The following is a 27,121-nucleotide window of genomic DNA, read 5'->3' as shown; positions in this document are numbered from 1 at the left end:
CTGCAATCCGCCCTGGCATGCTGTCAATTAACTTCTGGGCCACATCCTGACTGATGGCAGCCCATTCTTGCATAATCAATGCTTGGAGTTTGTCAGAATTTGTGGGGTTTTGTTTGTCCACCCGCCTCTTGAGGATTGACCACAAGTTCTCAATGGGATTAAGGTCTGGGGAGTTTCCTGGCCATGGACCCAAAATGTTGATGTTTTGTTCCCCGAGCCACTTAGTTATCACTTTTGCCTTATGGCAAGGTGCTCCATCATGCTGGAAAAGGCATCGTTCGTCACCAAACTGTTCTTGGATGGTTGGGAGAAGTTTCTCTCGGAGGATGTGTTGGTACCATTCCTCATTCATGGCTGTGTTCTTAGGCAAAATTGTGAGTGAGCCCACTCCCTTGGCTGAGAAGCAATCCCACACATGAATGCTTTACTGTTGGCATGACACAGGACTGATGGTAGCGCTCACCTTGTCTTCTCCAGACAAGCTTTTTTCCGGATGCCCCAAACAATCGGAAAGGGGATTCATCAGAGAAAATGACTTTACCCCAGTCCTCAGCAGTCCAATCCCTGTACCTTTGCAGAATATCAGTCTGTCCCTGATGTTTTTCCTGAGAGAAGTGGCTTCCTTGCTGCCCTTGACACCAGGCCATCCTCCAAAAGTCTTCGCCTCACTGTGCGTGCAGATGCACTCACACCTGCCTGCTGCCATTCCTGAGCAAGCTCTGCACTGGTGGTGCCCCGATCCCGCAGCTGAATCAACTTTAGGAGACGGTCCTGGCGCTTGCTGGACTTTCTTGGGCGCCCTGAAGCCTTCTTCACAACAATTTAACCTCTCTCCTTGAAGTTCTTGATGATCCGATAAATGGGTGATTTAGGTGCAATCTTACTAGCAGCAATATCCTTGCCTGTGAAGCCCTTTTTGTGCAAAGCAATGATGACGGCACGTATTTCCTTGCAAGTAACCATGGTTAACAGAGGAAGAACAATGATTTCAAGCACCTCCCTCCTTTTTAAAGCTTCCAGTCTGTTATTCTAACTCAATCAGCATGACAGAGTGATCTCCAGCCTTGTCCTCGTCAACACTCTCACCTGTGTTAACGAGAGAATCACTGACATGTCAGCTGGTCCTTTTGTGGCCGGGCTGAAATGCCCGGCCACAAAAGTTTTTTGGGGGGGATTAAGTTAATTTTCATGGCAAAGAGGGACTTTGCAATTAATTGCAATTCATCTGATCACTCTTCATAACATTCTGGAGTATATGCAAATTGCCATCATAAAAACTGAGGCAGCAGACTTTGAAAATTAATATTTGTCATTCTCAAAACTTTTGACCACGACTGTAGTAGTGCCAGTAGATAATGGTTCTTTATTCAACTAAATTGATGGATGATTGTTTGTTCTCTCTCCAGTTCCCTTTCTACACAACAGAACAGTCTTGCTCTAGCACAAGTCTGCATATCCAGCGCCAGTCAAATGGTGAGTGTGTGTGTGAGCGAGAAGAGAAAGCATTTCCTGTGATAGAGGATTAATCAATTACTACTTAATCTAACCTAGTGGGGATTTAATCCTATTTATCATAACAATCTCCTCTTCTCTCCATCCATCCCTCCTTCATCCATCCTTACAGCTCCAGAGCGTAGACAACTCCAGCTTGCACACCTCCTTCCCCTCTGTCTCGGCGGTGTCCTCTTCCTCGGTCCCCTCTTCCTCGTCGGTGGATGCAGCAGCTCATCAGGTCTCCATGGGGGCCCCTCAGCCCTCTTCAGTGAACACAGTGTCTCAGTCGGTCCCCTCGGGCATGGGCCCCGTCAGCAGCCTAGCGGGCATGGGCCCCGTCAGCAGCCTAGCGGGCATGGGCCCCGTCAGCAGCCTAGCGGGCATGGGCCCCGTCAGCAGCCTAGCGGGCATGGGCCCCGTCAGCAGCCTAGCGGGCATGGGCCTCCACACAACAGCCTCCATGGGACCTCCAGCCGTAGCCTCTGCAGCCCAAGCCCAGGCAATCGCTTCCTCCGCCTCCTCACGCAGCTCTGTAGTCTCCTCAGGTTAGACATGGGTTGTTGGTTAAGGGGAGTGCGTCCCAAATGGCACCCTATTCCCTATATGTAGTGCACTACTTTTGACGGGAGCCTTCAGAAAGTATTCATACCCCTTGACTTATTCCTCATTTTGTTGTTACAGCCTGAATTCAAAATGGATTTTAAAAAATAATCTCATCCATCTACACACAATACACCATAAAAACCTCCCTGGTCACACCCCTGAGTCAATACTTTGTAGAATAACCTTTGGCAGCGAGTACAGCTGTGAGTCTTTCTGGGTAAGTCTAAGAGCTTTCCACACATGGATTGTGCAACATTTGCCCATTATTCTATTCAAAATTCTTCAAGCTCTGTCAAATTGGTTGTTGATCATTGCTAGACTACCATTTTCAGGTCTTGCCATATATTTTAGTCAAAACTGTAACTCTGCTACTCAGGAACATTCACTGTCTTGGTAAGAAACTCGTGTAGATTTGGCCTTGTGTTTAGGTTATTGTCCTGCTGAAAGGCGAATTAATCTCCCAGTGTCTGGTGGAAAGCAGAATGACCAGGTTTTCCTCTAGGATTTTGCCAGTGCTTAGCTCATTCCATTTATTTTTTTAACCTGAAAAACTCTCCAGTCCTTAACGATTACAAGCAGCATACCCATAACATGATGCAGCCACCACTATGCTTGGAAATATGGATGGTGGTGCTCAGTAATGTGTTGAATTGGATTTGCTCCAAACATAACACTTTGTATTCAGGACAAAAAGTTAATTGCTTTGCCACATTCTTTGCAGTATTACTTTAGTGCATTGTTGCAAACAGGATGCATGTTTTGCAATATTTTTCTTCTGTACAGGCTTCCGTTTCACTCTGTCAATTAGGTTAGTATTGTGATGTAACTACAGTGTTGGATCAGTTTCTCATCACAGCCATTAAACTCTGTAACTGTTTTAAAGTCGCCATTGGCCTCATGGTGAAATCCCTGAGCAGTTTAGTTCCTCTCCTTTGCGAGGCACTGAAAAACCTCCCTGGTCTTTGTGGTTGAATCTGTTTGAAATTCACTACTCGACTGAGGGACCTTACAGATAATTGTATTTGTGGGGTACAGAGATGTAGACATTCAAAAAATAATGTAAATAATATGAAATTGTAATGGTCACATACACATATTTAGCAGATGTTATTGCGGGTGTAGCGAAATGCTTGTGTTCCTAGCTCCAACAGTGCAGTAGTATCTAACAACAATACACAAATCTAAAAGTAAAAGAATGGAATTAAGAAATATATAAATATTAGGACGAGCAATGTCGGAGGGGCATTGACTAAAATACAGTAGAATAGAATACAGTATATACGTGAGATGAGTAAAGCAGTATGTAAACATTATGAAAGTGACTGTTCCATTATTAAAGTGAACAGTGATTGCATGTCTATGTACGTAGGGCAGCAGCCTCTAAGGTGCAGGGTTGAGTAACCGGGTGGTAGCAGGCTAGTGATGGCTATTTAACAGTCTGATGGCCTTTGATAGAAGCTTTTTTTCAGTCTCTAGTTCCCAGCTTTGATGCACCTGTACTGACCCCGCCTTCTGGATGATAGCGGGGTGAACAGACGGTGGCTCGGGTGGTTGTTGATCTTTTTGGCCTTCCTGTGACATCGGGTGCTGTAGGTGTCCTGGAGGGCAGGCAGTTTGCCCCCAGTGATGCGTTGGGCAGACCGCACCACCCTCTGGAGAGCCCTGCGGTTGCGGGCGGTGCAGTTGCCGTACCAGGCGGTGATACAGCCCGACAGGATGCTCTCAATTGTGCATCTGTAAAAGTTTGTAAGGGTCTTCGAGGCCAAGCCACATTTCTTCAGCCTCCTGAAGAATCTCAATTGAATCCATTTTAAATTCAGGCTGTAACTCAACAAAATGTGGAAAAAGTCCAGGGGCACTGTATAGGGAAAAGGCTGCCATTTAGGATGCAGACAGGGGTCTCCGGTTTAGATGTGGAATGTAAGCGTGTTGTAAACTTGAAGTGTGTTTTTTTTCTTTTTCTAATACTATAATTTCCATCCTATTATTTCATACGTTTTGTATTTTGTTTCTGCTGGTCTCTTTACAGGGAAAGCACCTCCTAACCTTCCTCCTGGAGTGCCTCCTCTGCTGCCCAACCCGTACATCATGGCCCCCGGGCTACTGCACGCCTACCCTGTAAGTGGGTCTTTCTATAAATAATGGGGCCAATGTGTGACATTGGGATCAACATTTTTTAAATGTTTTGAAACCAAAATAAAAATGATTTATGCAGTTTCATATGTGTGCTTAGAGGAATATATGCAAATTACCCCATGACTCCACCTATACAACAACATAGGCCTAGGACTATACATCCTTTAAGCAGGGTTCATACAGACATTGGCAAGCCAAATTCAAAGAATTTCAGGGACTATTTCAAGCACTTAATTGTACTTTTCAAGGATCTCAATGTAATATCTCCAGAGTGGCGCAGTGGTCTAAGGGATCCTGGTTCGAATCCAGGCTCTGTCGTAGCCGGCCGCGACCGGGAGACCCATGGGGCGGCGCACATGGATGTAGCTCAGTTGGTAGAGCATGGCGTTTGCAATGCCAGGGTTGTGGGTTCGATTCCCACGGGGGACCAGTATGAAATTATGTATGCTCTCTCTAACTGTAAGTCGCTCTGGATAAGAACGTCTGCTAAATGACTAACATTTAAATGTAAAAATGTATAATTTACAGCGCTTTCGGAAAGTATTCAGACCCCTTGACTTTTTCCACTTTTTTTACATTACAGCCTTATTCTAAAATGGATTAAAGAAATAAAATCCTCATCAATCTACACACAATACCCCATAATGACAAAGCGAAAACTGGTTTTTAGAAATTTTAGCTAAATAAACAATATAAATACTTTATTTATAAGTATTCAGACCCTTTGCTTTGAAACAAGAAATTGAGCTCAGGTGCATCCTTTTTCCATTGTTCATCCTTGAGATGTTTCTACAATTTGATTGGAGTCCACCTGTGGTAAATTCAATTGATTGGACATGATTTGGAAAGGCACACACGTCTATATAAGGTCCCACAGTTGACAGTCCATGTCAGAACAAAAACCAAGCCATGAGGTCGAAGGAATTGTCCGTAGAGATCCGAGACAGGATTGTGCTTCAACAAAGTACTGAGTAAATGCTCTGAATACAGCTCAGTGTTCAACACCTTAGTGCCCACAAAGCTCAGCACTAAGCTAAGGACCCTGGGACTAAAAACCTCCCTCTACAACTGGATCCTGGACTTCCTGATGGGCCGCCCCAAGGTGGTAAGGGTAGGCAACAACACATCTGCCACGCTGATCCTCAACACGGGGTTCCCGTAGGGGTGTGTGCTTAGTCCCCTCCTGTACTCCTTGTTCACCCACGACTGCGAGGCCAAGCATGACTCAAACGCCATCATTAAGTTTGCTGACGACACAACGGTGGTAGGCCTGATCACCGACAACGATGAGACAGCCTATAGGGCGGAGGTCAGACCTGGCAGTGTGGTGCCAGGACAAAAACCTATCCTTCAATGTGAGCAAGACAAAGGAGATTATCATGGACTACAGGAAAAGGGGGGCCGAACACGCCCCCATTCACATCGACGGGGCTGTAGTGGTGCGGGTCGAGAGTTTCAAGTTCCTTGGTGTCCACATCACCAAAAACTATCATGGTCCAAACACACCAAGAAAATCATGAAGCGGGCACGACAACGCCTTTTTCCCCTCAGGAGACTGAAAAGATTTGGCATGAGTCCCCAGATCCTCAAAGTTCTACAGCTGCACCATCGAGAGCATCCTGACCAGTAGCATCACCGCCTGGTATGGCAACTGCTCGGCGTCTGACCGTAAGGCGCTACAGAGGGTAGTTCGTATGGCCCAGTACATCACTGGGGCCAAGCTTCCTGCCATCCAGCACCTATATACTAGGCGGTGTCAGAGGAAGGCCCAAAATATTGTCACTCTCGTCACCCAAGTCATAGATTGTTCTCTCTATTACCGCACGGCAAGCGATATTGGAACACCAAGTCTAGGTCCAAAACGCTCCTTAACGGCTTAAAAGGTTCCTTAACAGCTTCTACCCCCAAGCCATAAGACTGCTGAACAATTAATCAAATGGCCACCCGGATTTTACACTGTTGCTACTCACTGTTTATTATCTATGCATAGTCATTTTACCACTACATTTACATTTTAGTCATTTAGTAGACGCTCTTATCCAGAGCGACTTACAGGAGCAATTAGGGTTAAGTGCCTTGCTCAAGGACACGTCGACAGATTTTTCACCTATTCGGCTCGAGGATTAGAACCAGCGACCTTTCGGTTACTGGCACTACGCTCTTAACCACTAAGCTAACTATCGCACTACCTACATGTACAAATTACATTGACTAACCTCTACCCCCGCACATTGACTTGGTACCGGTACCCCCTGTATATAGCCTCATTATTGTTATGTTATTGTTACTTTTTTTTATTTTGTACTTTTTATTTAGTAAATATTTTCTTAACTGCATTGTTGGTTAAGGGCTTGTAAGTAAGCATTTCACGGTATTTGGCGCATGTGACAAATACAGTTTGATTTGACTTACACTACCGGTCAAAAGTTTTAGAACACCTACTCCTTCAAGGGTTTCTCTTTATTTTGACTATTTTCTACATTGTAGAATAATAGTGAAGATATCAAAACTATGAAATAACACATATGGAATTATGTAGTAAGTGTTAAACAGATCAAAATATGTTTTATATTTGAGATTCTTCAAATAGCCACCCTTTGCATTGATGACAGCTTTGCACACTCTTGGCATTCTCTCAACCAGCTTCATGAGGAATGCTTTTCCAACAGTCTTGAAGGAGTTCCCACATATGCTGAGCACTTGTTGGCTGCTTTTCCTTCACTCTGTGGTCCGACTCATCCCAAACCATCTCAATTTGGTTGAGGTCGGGGGATTGTGGAGGCCAGGTCATCTGATGCAGCACTCCATCACTCTCCTTCTTGGTCAAATAGCCCTTACACAGCCTGGAGGTGTGTTGGGTCATTGTCCTGTTGAAAAACAAATGATAGTCCCACTAAGCCCAAACCAGATGGGATGGCGTATCGCTGTGGTAGCCATGCTGGTTAAGTGTGCCTTGAATTCTAAATAAATCAGTGTCACCAGCAAAGCACCCCCACACCATAACACCACCACCTCCATGCTTTACGGTGGGAAATACACATGCGGAGATCATCCGTTCACCCACACCGCGTCTCACAAAGACAGTGGTTGGAACCAAAAATCTCAAATTTGGACTCCAGACCAAAGGACAAATTTCCACCGGTCTAATGTCCATTGCTTGTGTTTCTTGGCCCAAGTAAGTCTCTTTTTCTTATTGGTGTCCGTTAGTGGTGGTTTCTTTGCAGCAATTCGTCCACGAAGGCCTAATTTCACACAGTCTCCTCTGAACAGTTGATGTTGATGTGTCTGTTTGGGCTGCAATTTCTGAGACTGGTAACTCTAATGAACTTATCCTCTGCAGCAGAGGTAACTCTGGGTCTTCCATTCCTGTGGCGGTCCTCATGAGAGCCAGTTTCATCATAGCGCTTGATGGTTTTTGCGACTGCACTTGAAGAAACTTTCAAAGTTCTTGAAATGTTCCGTATTGACTGACCTCCACGTCTTAAAGTAATGATGAACTGTCGTTTGTCTTTGCTTATTGGAGCTGTTCTTGCCATAATATGGACTTGGTCTTTTCCCAAATAGGGCTATCTTCTTTTGCATTTCAAAGATGATGGAACAAAACAAAAAAGAAAACGCATGTTTTTTTGTTATTTTTTACCAGATCTAATGTGTTATATTCTCCAACATTAATTTCACATTTCCACAAACTTCAAAATGTTTCCTTTCAAGTGGTATCAAGAATATGCACATCCTTGCTTCAGGTCTTGAGCTACAGGCAGTTAGATTTTGGTATGTCATTTTAGGTAAAAATTGAAAAAAGGGGTCCGATCCTTAAGAGGTTAAGAAGGAAAGAAATTCCACAAATTAACTTAACAAGGCACACCTGTTAATTTAAATGCATTCCAGGTGACTACCTCATGAAGCTGGTTGAGAGAATGCCAAGTGTGCAAAATTGTCAAGGCAAAGGGTGGCTACTTTGAAGAATCTCAAATATAAAATATATTTTGATTTGTTTAACACTTTTTTGGGTTACTACATGATTCCATGTGTTATTTCATAGTTTTGATGTCTTCACAGGTTGAAGCCTGCATTAGATGTTGTCGTCCTCATAATAGCCACACATGGTTTTACACTTCAATTGAAGCAGCGCGAAACAAGCGGAAGTGGCCACAACTCTCTCAAACTGATCAAAAATGAAATCACTGATAATTGTAAGGGAGCAGGAGAACTTATAAATTGGCTACAATAGGACTTTTAAAGCACCAAATTGAGGAAATGTCTGATTTTCAATGTAGGTCTATTCCAGTACTTCTGAGCTCCAAATTCAAGTAGGCTACTTCAAGCCCTTTGTATTGTTTAAAATTGCAGGTTTAACATGGAAACAAATGAATTTGTCATGTTATTTCATTACCAGATCATATTGTGAAGAAGCCCACTAGGCTATGTAATTTGGTGTCATTATATCCATAATAATTAAAAAGTATAGCGTTGGGTGTTGCGCCATAGTCTATCCTATAGAATTGCACACAGTAGACTGTGTCCAATCCGAGAAACAAAAACATATTAAAACATGAACTCATTACATTGATGCTTTCTTTCTCTGTTAAATTTCACGAGACCCTGCTGTAAACCAAGCAGACAACAGATGATCAACATCAATTCACTAGGGATATTAGATCCAACGTGGATCCAGGCACAACTGTCTTCACCGGTGTAACGAATGAGAGTCCAATACTCTGGACATTACTTGCGAACACCTTTTTCTCAGCTGTTGCATCGCATGTGCCATCACAACATCTGTTCGTCACTTGACTGTCATTCATCTGATCCAGGAAGGAATTTTCTGATGTCTGAAAATATCATGGCATAATTAAACAGCTCGACACCAAATGTTCATCCAACAAGTATTATGCATAATTATTGAAGAACCACATTAAGGACAGTATCGATTTAGGTTTTAAGTATCAAGGTGACTCTTTCGGTTAGAAGCATTCGATTTTGCAATCGCATACATTTTGGGGGATTTGTGTGCCCTTAACTGTTTTCACCCCGTAACATAAGGAGACACGAAATGTTACGTAGTTACACTGCATTTCTGAAATCTATACAAAAAACTGTCAGATGGCTAGATCCAGGATTCTTACATGGTTCAATTTCTAATTTAACTGATTAATGCTTAATATACAATATAATGACAACTTACACTGCCATGAATGCAATGATAGAAAAGTAATGTTTTATGTCATACGATTTTGGACAAATCCGTCAAGAACCCAACCATGAAAGAGTTAAACAGGTTTTAAATAAACTTGTGAATTTTATTGAATATACAGTGAGGGAAAAAAGTATTTGATCCCCTGCTGATTTTGTACATTTGCCCACTGACAAAGAAATGATCAGTCTATAATTTTAATTGTAGGTTTATTTGAACAGTGAGAGACAGAATTACAAAAAAGAAATCCAGAAAAATGCATGTAAAAAATGTTATGAATTGATTTGCATTTTAATGAGTGAAATAAGTATTTGACCCCCTCTCAATCAGAAAGATGTCTGGCTCCCAGGTGTCTTTTATACAGTTAACGAGCTGAGATTAGGAGCACACTCTTAAAGGGCGTGCTCGTAATCTCAGCTTGTTATCTGTATAAAAGACACCTGTCCACAGAAGCAATCAATCAATCAGATTCCAAACTCTCCACCATGGCCAAGACCAAAGAGCTCTCCAAGGATGTCAGGGACAAGATTGTAGACCTACACAAGGCTGGAATGGGCTACAAGACCATCGCCAAGCAGCTTGGTGAGAAGGTGACAACAGTTGGTGCGATTATTCGCAAATGGAAGAAACACAAAATAACTGTCAATCTCCCTCGGCCTGGGGCTCCATGCAAGATCTCACCTCGCAGAGTTGCAATGATCATGAGAACGGTGAGGAATCAGCCCAGAACTACACGGGAAGATCTTGCCAATGATCTCAAGGCAGCTGGGACCATAGTCACCAAGAAAACAATTGGTAACACACTACGCCGTGAAGGACTGAAATCCTGCAGCGCCCGCAAGGTCCCCCTGCTCAAGAAAGCACATATACAGGGCCGTCTGAAGTTTGGCATCAACTCAACTCGCCGTGTTTGGAGGAGGAGGAATGCTGCCTATGACCCCAAGAACACCATCCCCACCGTCAAACATGGAGGTGGAAACATTATGCTTTGGGGGTGTTTTTCTGCTAAGGGGACAGGACAACTTCACCACATCAAAGGGACGATGGACGGGGCCATGTACCATCAAATCTTGGGTGAGAACCTCATTCCCTCAGCCAGGGCATTGAAAATGGGTCATGGATGGGTATTCCAGCATGACAATGACCCAAAACACACGGCCAAGGCAACAAAGGAGTGGCTCAAGAAGAAGCACATTAAGGTCCTGGAGTGGCCTAGCCAGTCTCCAGACCTTAATCCCATAGAACATCTGTGGAGGGATCTGAATGTTCGAGTTGCCAAACGTCAGCCTCGAAACCTTAATGACTTGGAGAAGATCTGCAAAGAGGAGTGGGACAAAATCCCTCCTGAGATGTATGCAAACCTGGTGGCCAACTACAAGAAACGTCTGACCTCTGATTGCCAACCATGGTTTTGCCACCAAGTACTAAGTAATGTTTTGCAGAGGGGTCAAATACTTCCCTCATTAAAATGCTAATCAATTTATAACATTTTTGACATGCGTTTTTCTGGATTTTTTTGTTGTTATTCTGTCTTTCACTGTTCAAATAAACCTACCATTAAAATTATAGACTGATCATGTCTTTGTCAGTGGGCAAACGTACAAAATCAGCAGGGGATCCAATACTTTTTTCGCTCACTGGAGCTATGTTCCCCTTATATCTTAATTTAATGACATGACACAAATTGGCAGATTATTATCAATGATTTATCAACAGCTGTAATAAACAGCATAGGAAATCCTCACTGGAACTCTAGTTTATAGGAAGACCTAAGTACTCCTCACTGTCTCTGTCAACTAAACCTGCCTTTAGGTCATGGAAATCATGAAGTCTTATCTGTATGTGACTGACTGCCTATATCTGGGCATATCGTTCAATATTCCGATTTTTACAGTTTATAAAAGATGCGATTTAGTGCTTCATAATTGTATACTGCAATTAGAGAAAAATTGCGAAAGTTTTTTTAATTCTTTGTCTTGTCTCACCGCCTTGTGCCCCTCAGCCTCAGGTGTACGGCTATGATGACCTACAGATGCTCCAGACAAGAATACCACTGGTGAGTAAGTTATCTGGATCTAACCCATCCATGTGTGGACTGGCCAAATATGACTTCTGGTATTTACTATTAACTCTAGCAACAGTTGCAAACTGTTTTTTAAAGAAGGGAACAACTGGCTGTCTTGCCAAACTGTTCTTGGAACCCTCATTTCTTTCCAGGAACTTTGCTATGTAGCGATTGAATGAAACGGGATATAGTCTGATAGTCCTTTCGTACTAGTTAAAACTAAGCCTCTTCTGTCTTCTCAGGATTACTACAGCATCCCGTTTGCCACCCCCAACACAGCACTGACTGGCAGAGATGGCAGCTTGAGCAACAACCCTTACTCTGGTAAGCGCCATTCTAACCCCCATCTATGGTGTACAACTAACTCTACTTTCCTAATCTATGGACTGTGTACTGAGTGCTAACACAGTGAAGGGAGGGGTTTGGTGTTAGGAACGAACACAACAGTTGATCCTGTCCTGCGTCTCCATGGCGAAACAGGGGGACAGTGGTGTGCTAGAACAATGTGCAGCTACCACCAGATAGTCAGACCTTCATCGCTGTGACTGACTGGAACTGATACGCTGCTACAACGTTATTGTACTGGTGTACTAACTGATCTGAGAATCACCCGCCTGTTGCTTGAACACAACGGAAGTTATTCTGTAACTTTTTCCTCTCTCGTCTCTCTCCCACTCATCCCCCTTTCACACATTTCCCTTTGCCTTTAATCTCTCTCCCCCGTTCCCCGCAGGTGACTTATCAAAGTTTGGTCGAGGTGACGCGTCATCCCCGGCGCCGGCCACCACATTGGCCCAGCAGTCGCAGCAGAACCAGAGCCAGACGCACCACACCACGCAGCAGCCCTTCCTGAACCCCGCACTGCCCCCTGGCTACAGCTACACCAGCCTGCCCTACTACACCGGCGTGCCGGGCCTGCCCAACACCTTCCAGTACGGCCCCGCCATGTTCCCGGTGAGGTTTCTCATGATTTGTCTGGGTATTGTCAATTTTGGATGTTTTTATGAAGTTAACAAGGGTATGTTCTCGTGATGCATGTACAAATGCATTTTGTAATATGACATGCAAACTGTAATTTATAACTGGACACATGTATTACAAACAGTTTTTTGGCAAAATGTCCTCTAATGCAGCTTCAATTGAGAGAATCCAGTATGCTGTAAAAGGAATTGAAATGACGTGTTAGCAGCTGATATTTTATATACTTTAGACAACTAAGTATGTTAGTTTCACCTCTAACCTGTCTGTGTTTCCAGGTGGCTCCTACCTCGTCGAAGCAGCACGGTGTGAATGTTGGAGTCAACGCCTCGGCAACAGCCTTCCAGCAGGCCAGCGGCTACGGTTCCCATGGTTACAACACTGGTAAGACTAAACACACACCCTGAGGACACAACCTGTGAACCAGCATCTGTTCAGGGGTCATTCAGTTCAACTCTGTACATACTGGTAGAATGGCTATAAACACTGCATGCAACTGAAAGTCAGTTTAGTCGACACTGCCTGCATTCACTTTTATATTTAATAAGCCTCTCACGTTCAAAGGTTTGTTGGGTTTGAATGCAACTCATTTCAGTTACACCAAGTTGGAGACATTAACATTTGCCTGTGCCTAAGCCTGCTAAGGCTGACATTGCCCACATTACCGGTCTACATCAACCGCTCTTCAACATGGTTAGTGAATGAAACGGCACAAACTCCAACCATTCTAATCAGGCATGCATAGCCACAGCCACTGATGTTGTTGACCAGCTGTTATGGAGCGGTTTCTGTTGCTTGGAGACAAACTGCCTGCTGCCGTTGTTACCAACAAACCATTCTAACCAACCAACCCTGTGCGCTGTCTGATTATGGGCCAGCTATTCATGGGTTGCACCTCCGCCACTCGGTCGCGTTGTTGCCAACGTTCCACAGATGCTGCAGCCATATTGATGGTCAAATGTAGAACTGGGGCTAATGACTTGGAACCGGGGCTAATGACTGTCATCTAAATTACACTATAGGGGCTTGGAAATAAAATGACATTGCTAAAGTTGGCACATATTTAGTAGGAAACAACTTTGCCATGTCAAATTTACTTTAGACAGATGGCAATGTTATTAGCTAGCAATGCTAATGTTAGCTAGCTGAAATCTGGAGGTCTCCCCTCAATCTTAAATAGCTAGCTTTTTTTATATTTTTATTTAACCTTTATTTAACCAGGTAAGCCAGTTGAGAACAAGTTCTCATTTACAACTGCGACCTGGCCAAGATAAAGCATAGCAGTGCGATTAAAAACAACAACACAGAGTTACATATGGGGTAAAAAAACATAAAGTAAAATAATACAACAGAAAATATATATACAGTGTGTGCAAATGTAGCAAGTTATGGAGGTAAGGCAATAAATAGGCTATAGTGCAAAATAATTACAATTAGTATTAACACTGGAATGCTAGATGTGCAAGAGATTATGTGCAAATAGAGATACTGGGGTGCAAAAGAGCAAAATAAATAACAATATAGGGATGAGGTAGTTGGGTGGGCTAATTTCAGATGGGCTGTGTACAGGTGCAGTGATCGGTAAGGTGCTCTGACAACTGATGCTTAAAGTTAGTGAGGGAGATAAGTGTCTCCAGCTTCAGAGATTTTTGCAATTCGTTCCAGTCATTGGCAGCAGAGAACTGGAAGGAATGGCGGCCAAAGGAGGTGTTGGCTTTGGGAATGACCAGTGAGATATACCTGCTGGAGCGCAGACTACGGGTGGGTGCTGCTATGGTGACCAATGAGCTAAGATAACGTTATACTGCATCTAATGTCAATCTGGCGACTTCAAAATGATACGATTTGTGCACTATTTATTTGCCTTTAGAAATGTCATCGTGTTTTCAAGCCACAGTAATGCACTTTAGACAATCTTCATCAGCGCCCAATGAGGATGCATTGAGTAGAATGCTCCGATCAAATCAAATGTATTGGTCACTTACACATGGTTAGCAGATGTTATTGCGAGTGTAGCAAAATGCTTGTGCTTCTAGTTCCGACAGTGCAGTAATATCTAGCAAGTAATATCTAACAGTTTCACAACAAATATCTAATACACTTAAATCTAAGTAAAGGAATGGAATAAGAATATATAAATATAAGGATGAGCAATGTCATTGTCAGAGCAGCATAGGCTAAGACGCAATAGATAGTATAGAATACAGTATATACAGTCGTGGTCAAATGTTTTGAGAATGACACAAGTATTGGTCTTCACAAAGTTCGCTGCTTCAGTGTTTTTAGATACTTTTGTCAGATGTTACTATGGTACACTGAAGTATAATTACAAGCATTCCATACAGTGAGGGGGAAAAAGTATTTGATCCTCTGCTGATTTTGTACGTTTGCCCACTGACAAAGAAATGATCAGTCTATAATTGTAATGGTAGGTTTATTTGAACAGTGAGAGACAGAATAACAACAAAAAAATCCAGAAAAACGCATGTCAAAAATGTTATAAATTGATTTGCATTTTAATGACGGAAATAAGTATTTGACCCCCTCTCAATCAGAAAGATTTCTGTCTCCCAGGTGTCTTTTATACAGGTAATGAGCTGAGATTAGGAGCACACTCTTAAAGGGAGTGCTCCTAATCTCAGCTTGTTACCTATATAAAAGACACCTGTCCACAGAAGCAATCAGATTCCAAACTCTCCACCATGGCCAAGACCAAAGAGCTCTCCAAGGATGTCGGGACAAGATTGTAGACCTACACAAGGCTTGAATGGGCTACAAGACCATCGCCAAGCAGCTTGGTGAGAAGGTGACAACAGTTGGTGCGATTATTCGCAAATGGAAGAAACACAAAATAACTGTCAATCTCCCTCGGCCTGGGGCTCCATGCAAGATCTCACCTCGTGGAGTTGCAATAATCATGAGAACGGTGAGGAATCAGCCCAGAACTACACGGGAGGATCTTGTCAATGATCTCAAGGCAGCTGGGACCATAGTCACCAAGAAAACAATTGGTAACACACTACGCTGTGAAGGATTGAAATCCTGCAGCGCCCGCAAGGTCCCCCTGCTCAAGAAAGCACATATACAGGCCCGTCTGAAGTTTTCCAATGAACATCTGAATGATTCAGAGGAGAACTGGGTGAAAGTGTTGTGGTCAGATGAGACCAAAATCGAGCTCTTTGGCATCAACTCAACTCGCCGTGTTTGGAGGCGGAGGAATGCTGCCTATGACCCCAAGAACACCATCCCCACCGTCAAACATGGAGGTGGAAACATGCTTTGGGGGTGTTTTTCTGCTAAGGGGACAGAACAACTTCACCGCATCAAAGGGACGATGGACAGGGCCATGTACCGTCAAATCTTGGGTGAGAACCTCCTTCCCTCAGCCAGGGCATTGAAAATGGGTCATGGATGGGTATTCCAGCATGACAATGACCCAAAACACACGGCCAAGGCAACAAAGGAGTGGCTCAAGAAGAAGCACATTAAGGTCCTGGAGTGGCCTAGCCAGTCCAGACCTTAATCCCATAGAACATCTGTGGAGGGAGCTGAAGGTTCGAGTTGCCAAACGTCAGCCTCGAAACCTTAATGACTTGGAGAGGATCTGCAAAGAGGAGTGGGATAAAATCCCTCCTGAGATGTTGGCCACCAGGTTTGCACACTGCAAGAAACGTCTGACATCTGTGATTGCCAACAAGGGTTTTGCCACCAAGTACTAACATGTCATGTTTTGCAGAGGAGTCAAATACTAATTTCCCTCATTAAAATGCAAATCAATTTATAACATTTTTGACATGCGTTTTTCTGGATTGTGTTGTTATTCTGTCTCTCACTGTTCAAATAAACCTACCATTAAAATTATAGACTGATCATGACTTTGTCAGTGGGCGAACATCAAACATCAAATACTTTTTTCCCTCACTGTAAGTGTCAAAGGCTTTTATTGACAATTACATGAAGTTTATGCAAAGAGTCAATATTTGCATTGTTGACCCTTCTTTTTCAAGACCTCTGCAATCCACCCTGGCATGCTGTCAATTAACTTATTGGCCACATCCTGACTGATGGCAGCCCATTCTTGCATAATCAATGCTTGGAGTTTTGTCCGAATTTGTGGGTTTTTGTTTGTCCACCCGCCTCTTGAGGATCGGCCACAAGTTCTCAATGGGATTAAGGTCTGGGGAGTTTCCTGGCCATGGACCCAAAATGGTGTCTTGTTCCCCGAGCCACTTAGTTATCACTTTTGCCTTATGGCAAGGTGCTCCATCATGCTGGAAAAGGCATTTGTCGTCACCAAACTGTTCTTGGATGGTTGGGAGAAGTTGCTCTCAGAGGATGTGTTGGTACCATTCTTCGTTCATGGCTGTGTTCTTAGGCAAAATTGTGAGTGAGCCCACTCCCTTGGCTGAGAAGCAACCCCACACATGAATGGTCTCAGGATGCTTTACTCTTGGCAGCGCTCACCTTGTCTTCTCCGGACAAGGTGTTTTCCGGATGCCCCAAACAATCGGAAAGGGGATTCATCAGAGAAAATGACTTTACCCCAGTCCTCAGCAGTCCAATCCCTGTACCTTTTGGAGAATATCAGTCTGTCCCTGATGTCAAAGTGGCTTCTTTGCTGCCCTTCTTGACACCAGGTCATCCTCCAAAAGTCTTCGCCTCACTGTGCGTGCAGATGCACTCACACCTGCCTGCTGCCATTCCTGAGCAAGCTCTGCGCTGGTGGTGCCCCGATCCCGCAGCTGAATTAACTTTAGGAGATGGTCCTGGTGCTTGCTGGACTTTCTTGGGCGCCCTGACGCCTTCTTCACAACAATTGAACTTCTCTCCTTGAAGTTCTTGATGATCCGATAAATGGTTGATTTAGGTGCAATCTTACTAGCAGCAATATCCTTGCCTGTGAAGCCCTTTTTTGTGCAAAGCAATGATGACTGCACGTATTTCCTTGCAGGTAACCATGGTTAACAGAGGAAGAACAATGATTTATAAATAATTAAATAATTAGTCATTTAGCAGACGCTCTTATCCAGAGCGACTTACAGGAGCAATTAGGGTTAAGTGCCCTGCTCAAGGGCACATCGACAGATTTTTCACCTAGTTGGCTCGGGGATTAGAACCAGCGACCTTTCGGTTACTGGCACAACGCTCTTAACCACTAAGCTACCCACCTCTAAGCTACAAGCACCACCCTCCTTTTAAAACTTCCAGTCTGTTATTCTAACTCAATCAGCATGACAGTGCTCTCTAGCCCTGTCCTCATCAACACTCTCACCTGTGTTAACGAGAGAATCACTGACATGATGGCAGCTGGTCCTTTTGTGGCAGGGCTGAAATGCATTGGAAATGTTTTTTTGGGATGAAGTTCATGTTCATGGCAAAGAGGGACTTTGCAATTAATTGCAATTCAACTGATCACTCTTCATGACATTCTGGAGTATATGCAAATTGCAATCATCATAACTGAGGCAGCAGAGTTTGTGAAAATTAGTATTTGTGTCATTCTCAAAACTTGACCACGATATGAGATGGGTAATGCAAGATATGTAAACATTATTAAAGTGACTAGTGTTCCATTTATTAAAGTGGCCAGTGATGTTCAAGTCTGTATGTAAGCAGCAGCGCCTCTGTGCTTGTGATGGCTGTTTAACAGTCTGATGGCCTTGAGATAGAAGCTGTTTTTCAGTCTCTCGGTCCCAGCTTTGATGCACCTGTACTGACCTCGCCTTCTGGATGATAGCGGGGTGAACAGGCAGTGGCTTGGTTGGTAGTTGTCCTTGATTATCTTTTTGGCCTTCCTGTGACGTCGGGTGCTGTAGGTGTCCTGGAGGGCAGGTAGTTTGCCCTCGGTGATGCGTTGTGCAGACCGCACCACCCTCTGGAGAGCCCTGCGGTTCTGGGCGGTGCAGTTGCTGTACCAGGCGGTGATACAGCCCAACAGGATGCTCTCAATTGTGTATCTGTAAAAGTTTGAGGGTTTTAGATGACAGGCCAAATTTCTTCAGCCTCCTGAGGTTGAGGAGACGCTGTTGCGCCTTCTTCACCACACTGTCTGTGTGGGTGGACCATTTCAGTTTGTCAGTGATATGTACCCCAAGGAACTTAACTTTCCACCTTCTCCACTGCTGTCCCATCGATGTGGATAGGAGGGTACTCCCTCTGCTGTTTCCAGAAGTCCACGATCATCTCCTATGTTTTGTTGACGTTGAGTGAGATGTTATTTTCCTGACGCCACACTCCGACAGCCCTCACCTCCTCCCTGTAGACTGTCTCATCGTTGTTGGTAATCAAGCCCATTACTGTTGTCGTCTGCAAACTTGATGATTTGAGTTGGAGGCGTGCATGGCTATGCAGTCATGGGTGAACAGGGAGTACAGGAGGGGGCTGAGCACACATCCTTGTGGGGCCCCAGTGTAGAGGATCAGTGAAGTGGAGATGTTGTTTCCTACCTTCACCACCTGGGGGCGGCCCGTCAGGAAGTCCAGGACCCAATTGCACAGGGCGGGGTTGAAACCCAGGGCCTCAAGCTTAATGATGAGCATGGAGGGTACTATGGTGTTGAATGCTGAGCTATAGTCAATGAACAGCATTCTTACATAGGTATTCCTCTTGTCCAGATGGGATAGAGCAGTGTGCAGTGTGATGGCGATTGCATCGTCTGTGGACCTATTGGGGCGGTAAGCAAATTGAAGTGGGTCTAGGATGACAGGTAAGGTGGAGGTGATATGATCCTTGACTAGTCTCTCAAAGCACTTCATGATGACAGAAGTGAGTGCTATGGGGCGATAGTCATTTAGTTCAGTTACTTTTGCATTCTAGGGTACAGGAACAATGGTGGCCATCTTGAAGCATGTGGGGACAGCAGACTGGGATAGGTAGAGATGGAATATGTCCTTAAACACACCAGCCAGCTGGTCTGCGCGTGCTCTGAGGACGCTGCTATGAATGCAGTCTGGGTCAGTAGCCTTGCGAGGGTTAACACGTTTAAATGTCTTACGTCGGCCACAGAGAAGGAGAGCCCACTGTTCATGGTAGCTTGCCGCGTCGGTGGCACTGTGTTATCCTCAAAGCGGGCAAAGAACTTGTTTAGCTTGTCTGGCAGCAAGACGTCGGTGTCCGCGACGTGGCTGGTTTTCCTATTGTAGTCCGTGATTGTCTGTAAACCCTGCCACATACGTCTCGTGTCTTAGCCGTTGAATTGCGACTCCACTTTGTCTCGATATTGACGTTTTGCCTGTTTGATTGCCTTGCGGAGGGAACGACCACTTTGTTTGTATTCTGCCATATTCCCCGTCACCTTGCCATGGTTAAATGCTGTGGTTCGTGATTTCAGTTTTTCACGAATGTTGCCATCTATCCACGGTTTCTGTTTATGTTAGGTTTTAATAGTCAGTGGGTACGACATCTCCTCTACACTTCCTTATAAACCCACTCACTGAATCAGCGTATACGTCTATATTATTCTTAGAGGCTACCCGGAACATATCCCAGTCCGCGTGATCAAAACAATCTTGAAGCGTGGATTCCGATTGGTCAGACCAGCGTTGAATAGTCCTTAGCATGGGTGCTTCCTGTTTGAGTTTCTGCCTAATAGGAAGGGAGGAGCAAAATGGAGTCGTGGTCAGGTTTGCCGAAAGGAGGTCAGGGGAGGGCCTTGTATGCATAGCAGAAATTAGTGTAGCAGTGATCCAGTGTTTTTCCAGCGCGAGCGCTACAGTCAAAATGCTAATAGAATTTAGGTAGCCTTTTTCTCAAATTTGCTTCGTTAAAATCCCCAGCTACAATAAATGCAGCCTCAAGATACAGTGGGGAAAAAAAGTATTTAGTCAGCCACCAATTGTGCAAGTTCTCCCACTTAAAAAGATGAGAGAGGCCTGTAATTTTCATCATAGGTACACGTCAACTATGACAGACAAAATGAGAAAAGAAATTCCAGAAAATCACATTGTAGGATTTTTAATGAATTTATTTGCAAATTATGGTGGAAAATAAGTATTTGGTCAATAACAAAAAAGTTTCTCAATACTTTGTTATATACCCTTTGTTGGCAATGACACAGGTCAAACGTTTTCTGTAAGTCTTCACAAGGTTTTCACACACTGTTGCTGGTATTTTGGCCCATTCCTCCATGCAGATCTCCTCTAGAGCAGTGATGTTTTGGGGCTGTCGCTGGGCAACACGGATTTTCATCTCCCTCCAAAGATTTTCTATGGGGTTGAGATCTGGAGACCGGCTAGGCCACTCCAGGACCTTGAAATGCTTCTTACGAAGCCACTCCTTCGTTGCCCGGGCGGTGTGTTTGGGATCATTGTCATGCTGAAAGACCCAGCCACGTTTCATCTTCAATGCCCTTGCTGATGGAAGGAGGTTTTCACTCAAAATCTCACGATACATGGCCCCATTCATTCTTTCCTTTACACGGATCAGTCGTCCTGGTCCCTTTGCAGAAAAACAGCCCCAAAGCATGATGTTTCCACCCCCCATGCTTCACAGTAGGTATGGTGTTCTTTGGATGCAACTCAGCATTCTTTGTACTCCAAACACGACGAGTTGAGTTTTTACCAAAAAGTTATATTTTGGTTTCATCTGACCATATGACATTCTCCCAATCCTCTTCTGGATCATCCAAATGCACTCTAGCAAACTTCAGACGGGCCTGGACATGTACTGGCTTAAGCAGGGGGACACAGCAGGATTTGAGTCCCTGGCGGCGTAGTGTGTTACTGATGGTAGGCTTTGTTACTTTGGTCCCAGCTCTCTGCAGGTCATTCACTAGGTCCCCCCGTGTGGTTCTGGGATTTTTGCTCACCGTTCTTGTGATCATTTTGACCCCACGGGGTGAGATCTTGCGTGGAGCCCCAGATCGAGGGAGATTATCAGTGGTGTTGTATGTCTTCCATTTCCTAATAATTGCTCCCACAGTTGATTTCTTCAAACCAAGCTGCTTACCTATTGCAGATTCAGTCTTCCCAGCCTGGTGCAGGTCTACAATTTTGTTTCTGGTGTCCTTTGACAGCTCTTTGGTCTTGGCCATAGTGGAGTTTGGAGTGTGACTGTTTGAGGTTGTGGACAGGTGTATTTTATACTGATAACAAGTTCAAACAGGTGCCATTAATACAGGAAACGAGGGGAGGACAGAGGAGCCTCTTAAAGAAGAAGTTACAGGTCTGTGAGAGCCAGAAATCTTGCTTGTTTGTAGGTGACCAAATACTTATTTTCCACCATAATTTGCATATAAATTCATTAAAAATCATACAATGTGATTTTCTGGAATTTTTTTTCTCAATTTGTCTGTCATAGTTGACGTGTACCTATGATGAAAATTACAGGCATCTCTCATCTTTTTAAGTGGGAGAACTTGCACAATTGGTGGCTGACTAAATACTTTTTTCCCCCACTGTATATGGTTTCCTGTTTGCATAAAGTCCAGTGAAGTTCCTTGAGGGCTGTCGTGGTATCAGCTTGAGGGGGGATATACATGGCTGTAACGATAACCAAAGAGAATTCTCTTGCGAGATAATACAGTCGGCATTTGATTGTGAGGAATTCTAGGTCAGGTGAACAAAATGACTTGAGTTCCTGTATGTTGTTACAATTACACCATGAGTCATTAATCATGAAACAAACCCCTCCTTCTTCCCGGAGAGATGTTTATTCCTGTCGGCGCAATGTACTGAGAACCCAGATGGCTGTATGGGACGGGGACAGTATATCCCGAGAGAGCCATGTTTCCGTGAAACAGAGTATGTTACAATCCCTGATGTCTCTCTGGAAAGCAACCCTTGCCCTGATCTCGTCCATTTTGTTATCTAGGGACTGGACATTAGCGAGTAATATACTTGGAAGTGATGGGCGGTGTGCGCGCCTCTTAAGTCTGAGTAGAAGACTTAGGAGGCATCAGTCTTAAAACAAACGTTTAAAACAATATTGTAGCGCAACGTGCAACCCATGAATAGAGTGATCTGGGCCCAATATAGATTATTCGTTTGAGGTTTGTGATTTTACTTTTATAAAAAATGTTTACACGGTTTGTGTGTTTGAAGACTTGTCTGAAATGGGAGTGGAAATGGTAGTTGTATTATTCTGCAACTTTCACCATTCTTTTGAATGGGGAAGGATATCTATTTCACCCTTTGTACCTTTTGTTAGTCCAGTAATTTGTTCTATTTTAGTTGTTTTGGACTGGAAAAGTGGTCTGTATCGATGTCCCATGGCCCTCCTACTACATGTATTACAGGGGAGTAAGGTGGTGGGTGTTCTGTTGCTATTGCCTATCATTGCTGGCTTCTGCTCATTCAACAAGTGGAGTTGGGCTTCCGGTTACACCCTCCACCCCATCCCACATGAGGTCATCTTAAAACCTGTTTCTCTCCCTTGCTCTGTGTCTCCACCTCTGTCCTTCAGTTTTCTTTCTTTCTTTCTCTCTCTCTCTATCCACCTGGTCACACAGCACCTCTTATCTACACCACCTACTGCTTCCTGCCTCCACCGCCCACCCCTCCCTCCCTCCCCCTGCCTGACACCCTGCTTGGTGTGTCTAACGCTGTGGGCTGCGGCTGTGTGTCTGACTGTTGCAGGCTATGAGGATATGGGCCAGGCTTCGGGGAGTGGGGATTTCTGTAAGGGTGGATATGGCACTGCCGTGGCCACCGCCGCTTCTGCTCAAAACAAGCAAGCCAGCTCTGTCAGCGGGCCTGGAGTCGGTGAGTGCCGCCACACGCCAACCCTCCCTTCCTCCCTCGCGCCGTCATCACCTCCATCCTCCTCTCCCTCATCGCTGCTTACCGTCTGCACCACAGAGGAGCCCCTGACACCCATTATGCAGTCAACCGCCACTCTCTGCCTGCATCCATTCTCCTGTTACTCCTCTGCTCTGTCCCCCAGGACTACTCATCATTAGTCACCAAGGTGCTGTAGGAAGGGTCAAATGTTCTCAGAATTAACACTGTCAATCTTATACCTTAGCCATAGGACAGCGTTGCCCAAACACTGTCCTGGGGACCCCAAGGGGTGCACATTTTGGTTTTTGCTCTAGCACTTTAGATTAAAATATTAAAAGCTTGATGATGAGTTGATTATTTGAATCCGCTGTGTAGTGATAGGGCAAAAAATGGGGTCCCCAGGACCGAGTTTGGGAAATGCTACCATAGAGGCTAACTAATTGTTTATGTTCAATTCTTACATTTCTAAAGTAGTGCGGGGAAGCTAAAGGAGGGCTAACTAGCAAGCTGCTAACCACTTAACAGTTGATGAGTAGCCCTGGTCCATGCTCCCCTCACACGCTGTGCTGCTAGCTTTCCACCCATGGTGTGCTTGCTTAAGTGTGTGTCAGAAGTACCTCGCTGCCCGCTGGCCTGTGTGGTTGATACAGGATATACACACACCTCAAGGGTCTGCTAAATGGCATATTATTATTATAAGGGTGGGGAACGAGTGACAAAATGGAGGTCCTGCCTGTTGAACTGCCATGCTCTGAAATGGGGATACTAAGACTATGGGGTATGACGGTAGCATGTTTGCAAAGTGATGCTCTCCCTCAAACTCAATGTATTCTCTCATGTATAGCAGATGAAAAGGAATTGATTTTTTATGTAGATGAACAGTGAATTTCCTGAGTGTGGTTGACATTTAGTACTGGAATACCTAAAATCAAATTTTCTCAACTTGGTACTTGTAAAGTACTTGAATTAAAATGAGAACAGAAAATGATCAAATGTGTTCATTTGAAAAATATTAGAAAATGTATTGGTCTTGCGAATTAATTTCCAGGCAGACTACAGAATTGTATTTCCTCACGTGTTTTGCGCTCTGGTTGCCAGGCGAGCTCACGCATTCCACCCACACTGCCACTCAGCCAGGCAGGTACAGAAGTGACTGCTTAGGCGCTGCCAAACGTCACATCGATAGCTAAAATGCCGGGCAAATGTAGATTAAATCCTGCCTGGCAGGATATTGTTTATCAATGGGTTTTGCCAGACCCAACCAGGGATGTAGTGGAGGGTATTTGTGAAATAGCGTTTACTCACCTTTTTATTTAGTTAATTATTGTTTACCCACTTGCATTCCCAGCGTTAATCAACGCACAGAAGGCTTCTTGATCGGAGTTCTAATCGCGCCTACCTCTGCGAACTAGTGGAATCATGAATGAGTCATGTATGCTCGCTATTTGCCTTGTTAGCACTGCATTCATTCACCACTGTTTCCACGACATAGGCCGAGAGGTGAAACAAACTACCTTAACCCAGACCTACAGTAGCAGAGACGGTGCTGGCAGTGAGATTTTTTTTTACATCCCTAGACTCCTGCCGTGTCAACAGACATACCCCAAACAGAAGAAAATGCCTCTCAGAATGAGTGTTCAGTTGCAGATATTTCAGTCAGGTGTCTAGCTAGCTAGGTAGCTCAAGGGCTCTGGCTATTAGCCAGGTAGCTAGCTATAACTAGCTGGCTAGAAGGATGAAGTTAGAAGCTAACGTTGAACGGAGCCTGACCTCAGCAGGAGCATTTGACTGAAATTAGGCTAGCAATAATCAAAAGATTATAACAAAATACATTTTCTTTATAGAGAGTAGTGAGACCGACAGTGGTGAGTCAGGCTGCAAAGGAGATAGAGAGAGGAAGCATTGAAGCAAGCAGGGAGAGAGGTTAGTAGTACAGTGGTTCCCAAACTTGGGGTCCGGTATAATAGGGTCAGCTCAGAGAATCTTTAATCTTATCAAACACAATAACTTGTTTATTTCCAAATGAATATAGAATACAACATTTTAGAGTCAATTAAGGGCATTTTACACTGTCAGAATTCACTTTCATGTTAGGACAGCCTGTGGGACCAAATGTAATATAATGTACGCTGAACAAAAATATAAGCGCAACAATTTAAAAGATTTTACTGAGTTACAGTTCATATAAGGAGATCAGTCCACATCATCAGTACTGACTTACCACTCATGTATGTAGTAAATAAGTAATGAAACGTATTATTGAGTAGAACTTGTAAGGTAGTGATTAATAGCAAGTTGTTGTTTTCATGAGGTTGTGGCGATATACTGCCATCTGGTGGCGAATAGAAACAATTGCAAAATAGGAACTATTACAAATTGATGGTCCTTGAAAATTAAATATTAGTGCTTGAAAAAGTACTTAAGTCCTTGAATTTGACTTGCCACTGTCTGTACGAACCCTGGGTTGATACTAATGTTAGGTGTCAGTAAACTGGAGTTGTCGTGTGAGTCACGGTTAGGGTCTCAGGGTTTTGTGTTTCTGTTCTGTGCTGCACATCTGTTGACCCTGTCTTGCGTCTCCATGGCGATACAGGGGGACTAACCTAATAAAATAACACCTTACTGCACAAAGGGAACTGTGAAGAGACAGCCATTTTAAATATATTGTATTGTAATTTGCACTGTACTATGTATTAGACCTAGATATTGTGTGTATGTACTGATAGGTAGGCTGTGACGTTTAAAATGTATGTATTTCAATTCTTGACTAATAATGTTCTGTACTATGCATCATGTCATGTTTCATGTGGATCCCAGGAAGAGTAGATTATGCTTTTGCAGCGGCTAATGGGGATCCTAATAAATACCAAACGTAGCAGGTGTAAAGGAAATGCCTGAGCAGGGTCGAAAGAGAACTGGAAAGCTTCTGATTTTCAGGCTTCGCCTCCTCTCTGCTTTTCCCCTGAACGAGATGCTTTCGGTTCCTACTGACCCGCTGAGGGTGCAGGGGGACAGTCGTGTGCTAGAACAATATGTAGCGACCACCAGATGCAGTCAGACCTTTTTTGCCGTGGCTGACTGGAACTGATGTGCTGCTACATCTTTCTTTTGATCATTTTTGTTTTCCTCTCCTCCATCTCATCCTGTCAATCCTTCACTGCTCTTTTTGCTGTCCTTCCCCTACATTGATGCATCTAATACTTTAGATTAGCATCTAGTGACTATCTTCTAGAAAGTGCTATATTGCTCCTATACAGCCTTGTACTGAGAATGTTTCGATTTCAAGTTGTATATAATTGATTTGGATTTATAATGGTGCTCAAAATGCATTGCATAGTAAGGGGGGGCAACTCCTCTTCCACCACCAAAGTGTAGCACACACTTGGCACCGCCACCATTTCGTACCAGAATGTTCACCACACATCAGCTATAATGGTGGAGTGGTGAGGAGTGATGTATGTCATGATTGATTAAAGGTGGTGTAGGAGCAATAATGGTATAGGAGCAAATCATGTACAAGGCATTATAGCAATAGGAATGGTTTAGGAGCAAATCATGTACAAGCCTTTTTATTTCTCTGTGTGGAGTTTCTCACCCAGCACCTAATTAGAATGTGATGTATGTTTGACAGCATTATTTTCCATCTAGAAACTGCTGCCTTACTCTTGGACCATTCTGTGGATCTGACTCCCAGGGGTTTCTCTGCCTCTCCTGCAGGGGTTGTGACCTGTAGACATGGTGAAGTAAATGTGTCCGAACCCCTTTGTTTCCTCTGCAGGAGTCTCAGTCACGTCAAGCAACACAGGGGTCCCAGACATTTCAGGGTCTGTTTACACAAAGACACAGCAGGTGAGAATGATGATACAGTGGTACAAACACTGGAATAAATGATTATGTTCTGAGAAATACGGAACGGTTATGACAACCAGTGTC

At 44.1% G+C, this 27,121-nt stretch overlaps 1 protein-coding gene across 10 annotated transcripts in view; it reads left to right on the top strand.

The window, feature by feature from the left end:
* ubap2l (ubiquitin associated protein 2-like) overlaps nucleotides 1-27,121 on the top strand; it is an 84,156-nt gene that overhangs the window by 55,487 nt on the left and 1,548 nt on the right. For 4 of the 10 annotated variants that reach the window (XM_045226288.1, XM_045226291.1, XM_045226289.1 and 1 more), the window contains 9 exons: nucleotides 1,407-1,473; nucleotides 1,625-2,039; nucleotides 4,115-4,215; nucleotides 11,430-11,483; nucleotides 11,735-11,816; nucleotides 12,226-12,446; nucleotides 12,749-12,854; nucleotides 23,045-23,170; nucleotides 26,967-27,037. In XM_045226288.1, the coding sequence (XP_045082223.1) occupies nucleotides 1,407-1,473; nucleotides 1,625-2,039; nucleotides 4,115-4,215; nucleotides 11,430-11,483; nucleotides 11,735-11,816; nucleotides 12,226-12,446; nucleotides 12,749-12,854; nucleotides 23,045-23,170; nucleotides 26,967-27,037 (1,243 nt within the window). The remainder of the gene's footprint in view (nucleotides 1-1,406; nucleotides 1,474-1,624; nucleotides 2,040-4,114; nucleotides 4,216-11,429; nucleotides 11,484-11,734; nucleotides 11,817-12,225; nucleotides 12,447-12,748; nucleotides 12,855-23,044; nucleotides 23,171-26,966; nucleotides 27,038-27,121) is intronic. The other 6 variants (XM_045226295.1, XM_045226293.1, XM_045226292.1 and 3 more) reach the window with 3 other exon arrangements.

Source organism: Coregonus clupeaformis, chromosome 17 (genome assembly GCF_020615455.1).
Source record: "Coregonus clupeaformis isolate EN_2021a chromosome 17, ASM2061545v1, whole genome shotgun sequence".
NCBI classification, from domain to species: Eukaryota; Metazoa; Chordata; class Actinopteri; order Salmoniformes; family Salmonidae; genus Coregonus; species Coregonus clupeaformis.
The sequence above is the reverse complement of the archived record's forward strand: the minus strand, read 5'-3'. Positions and strand labels throughout refer to the sequence as shown.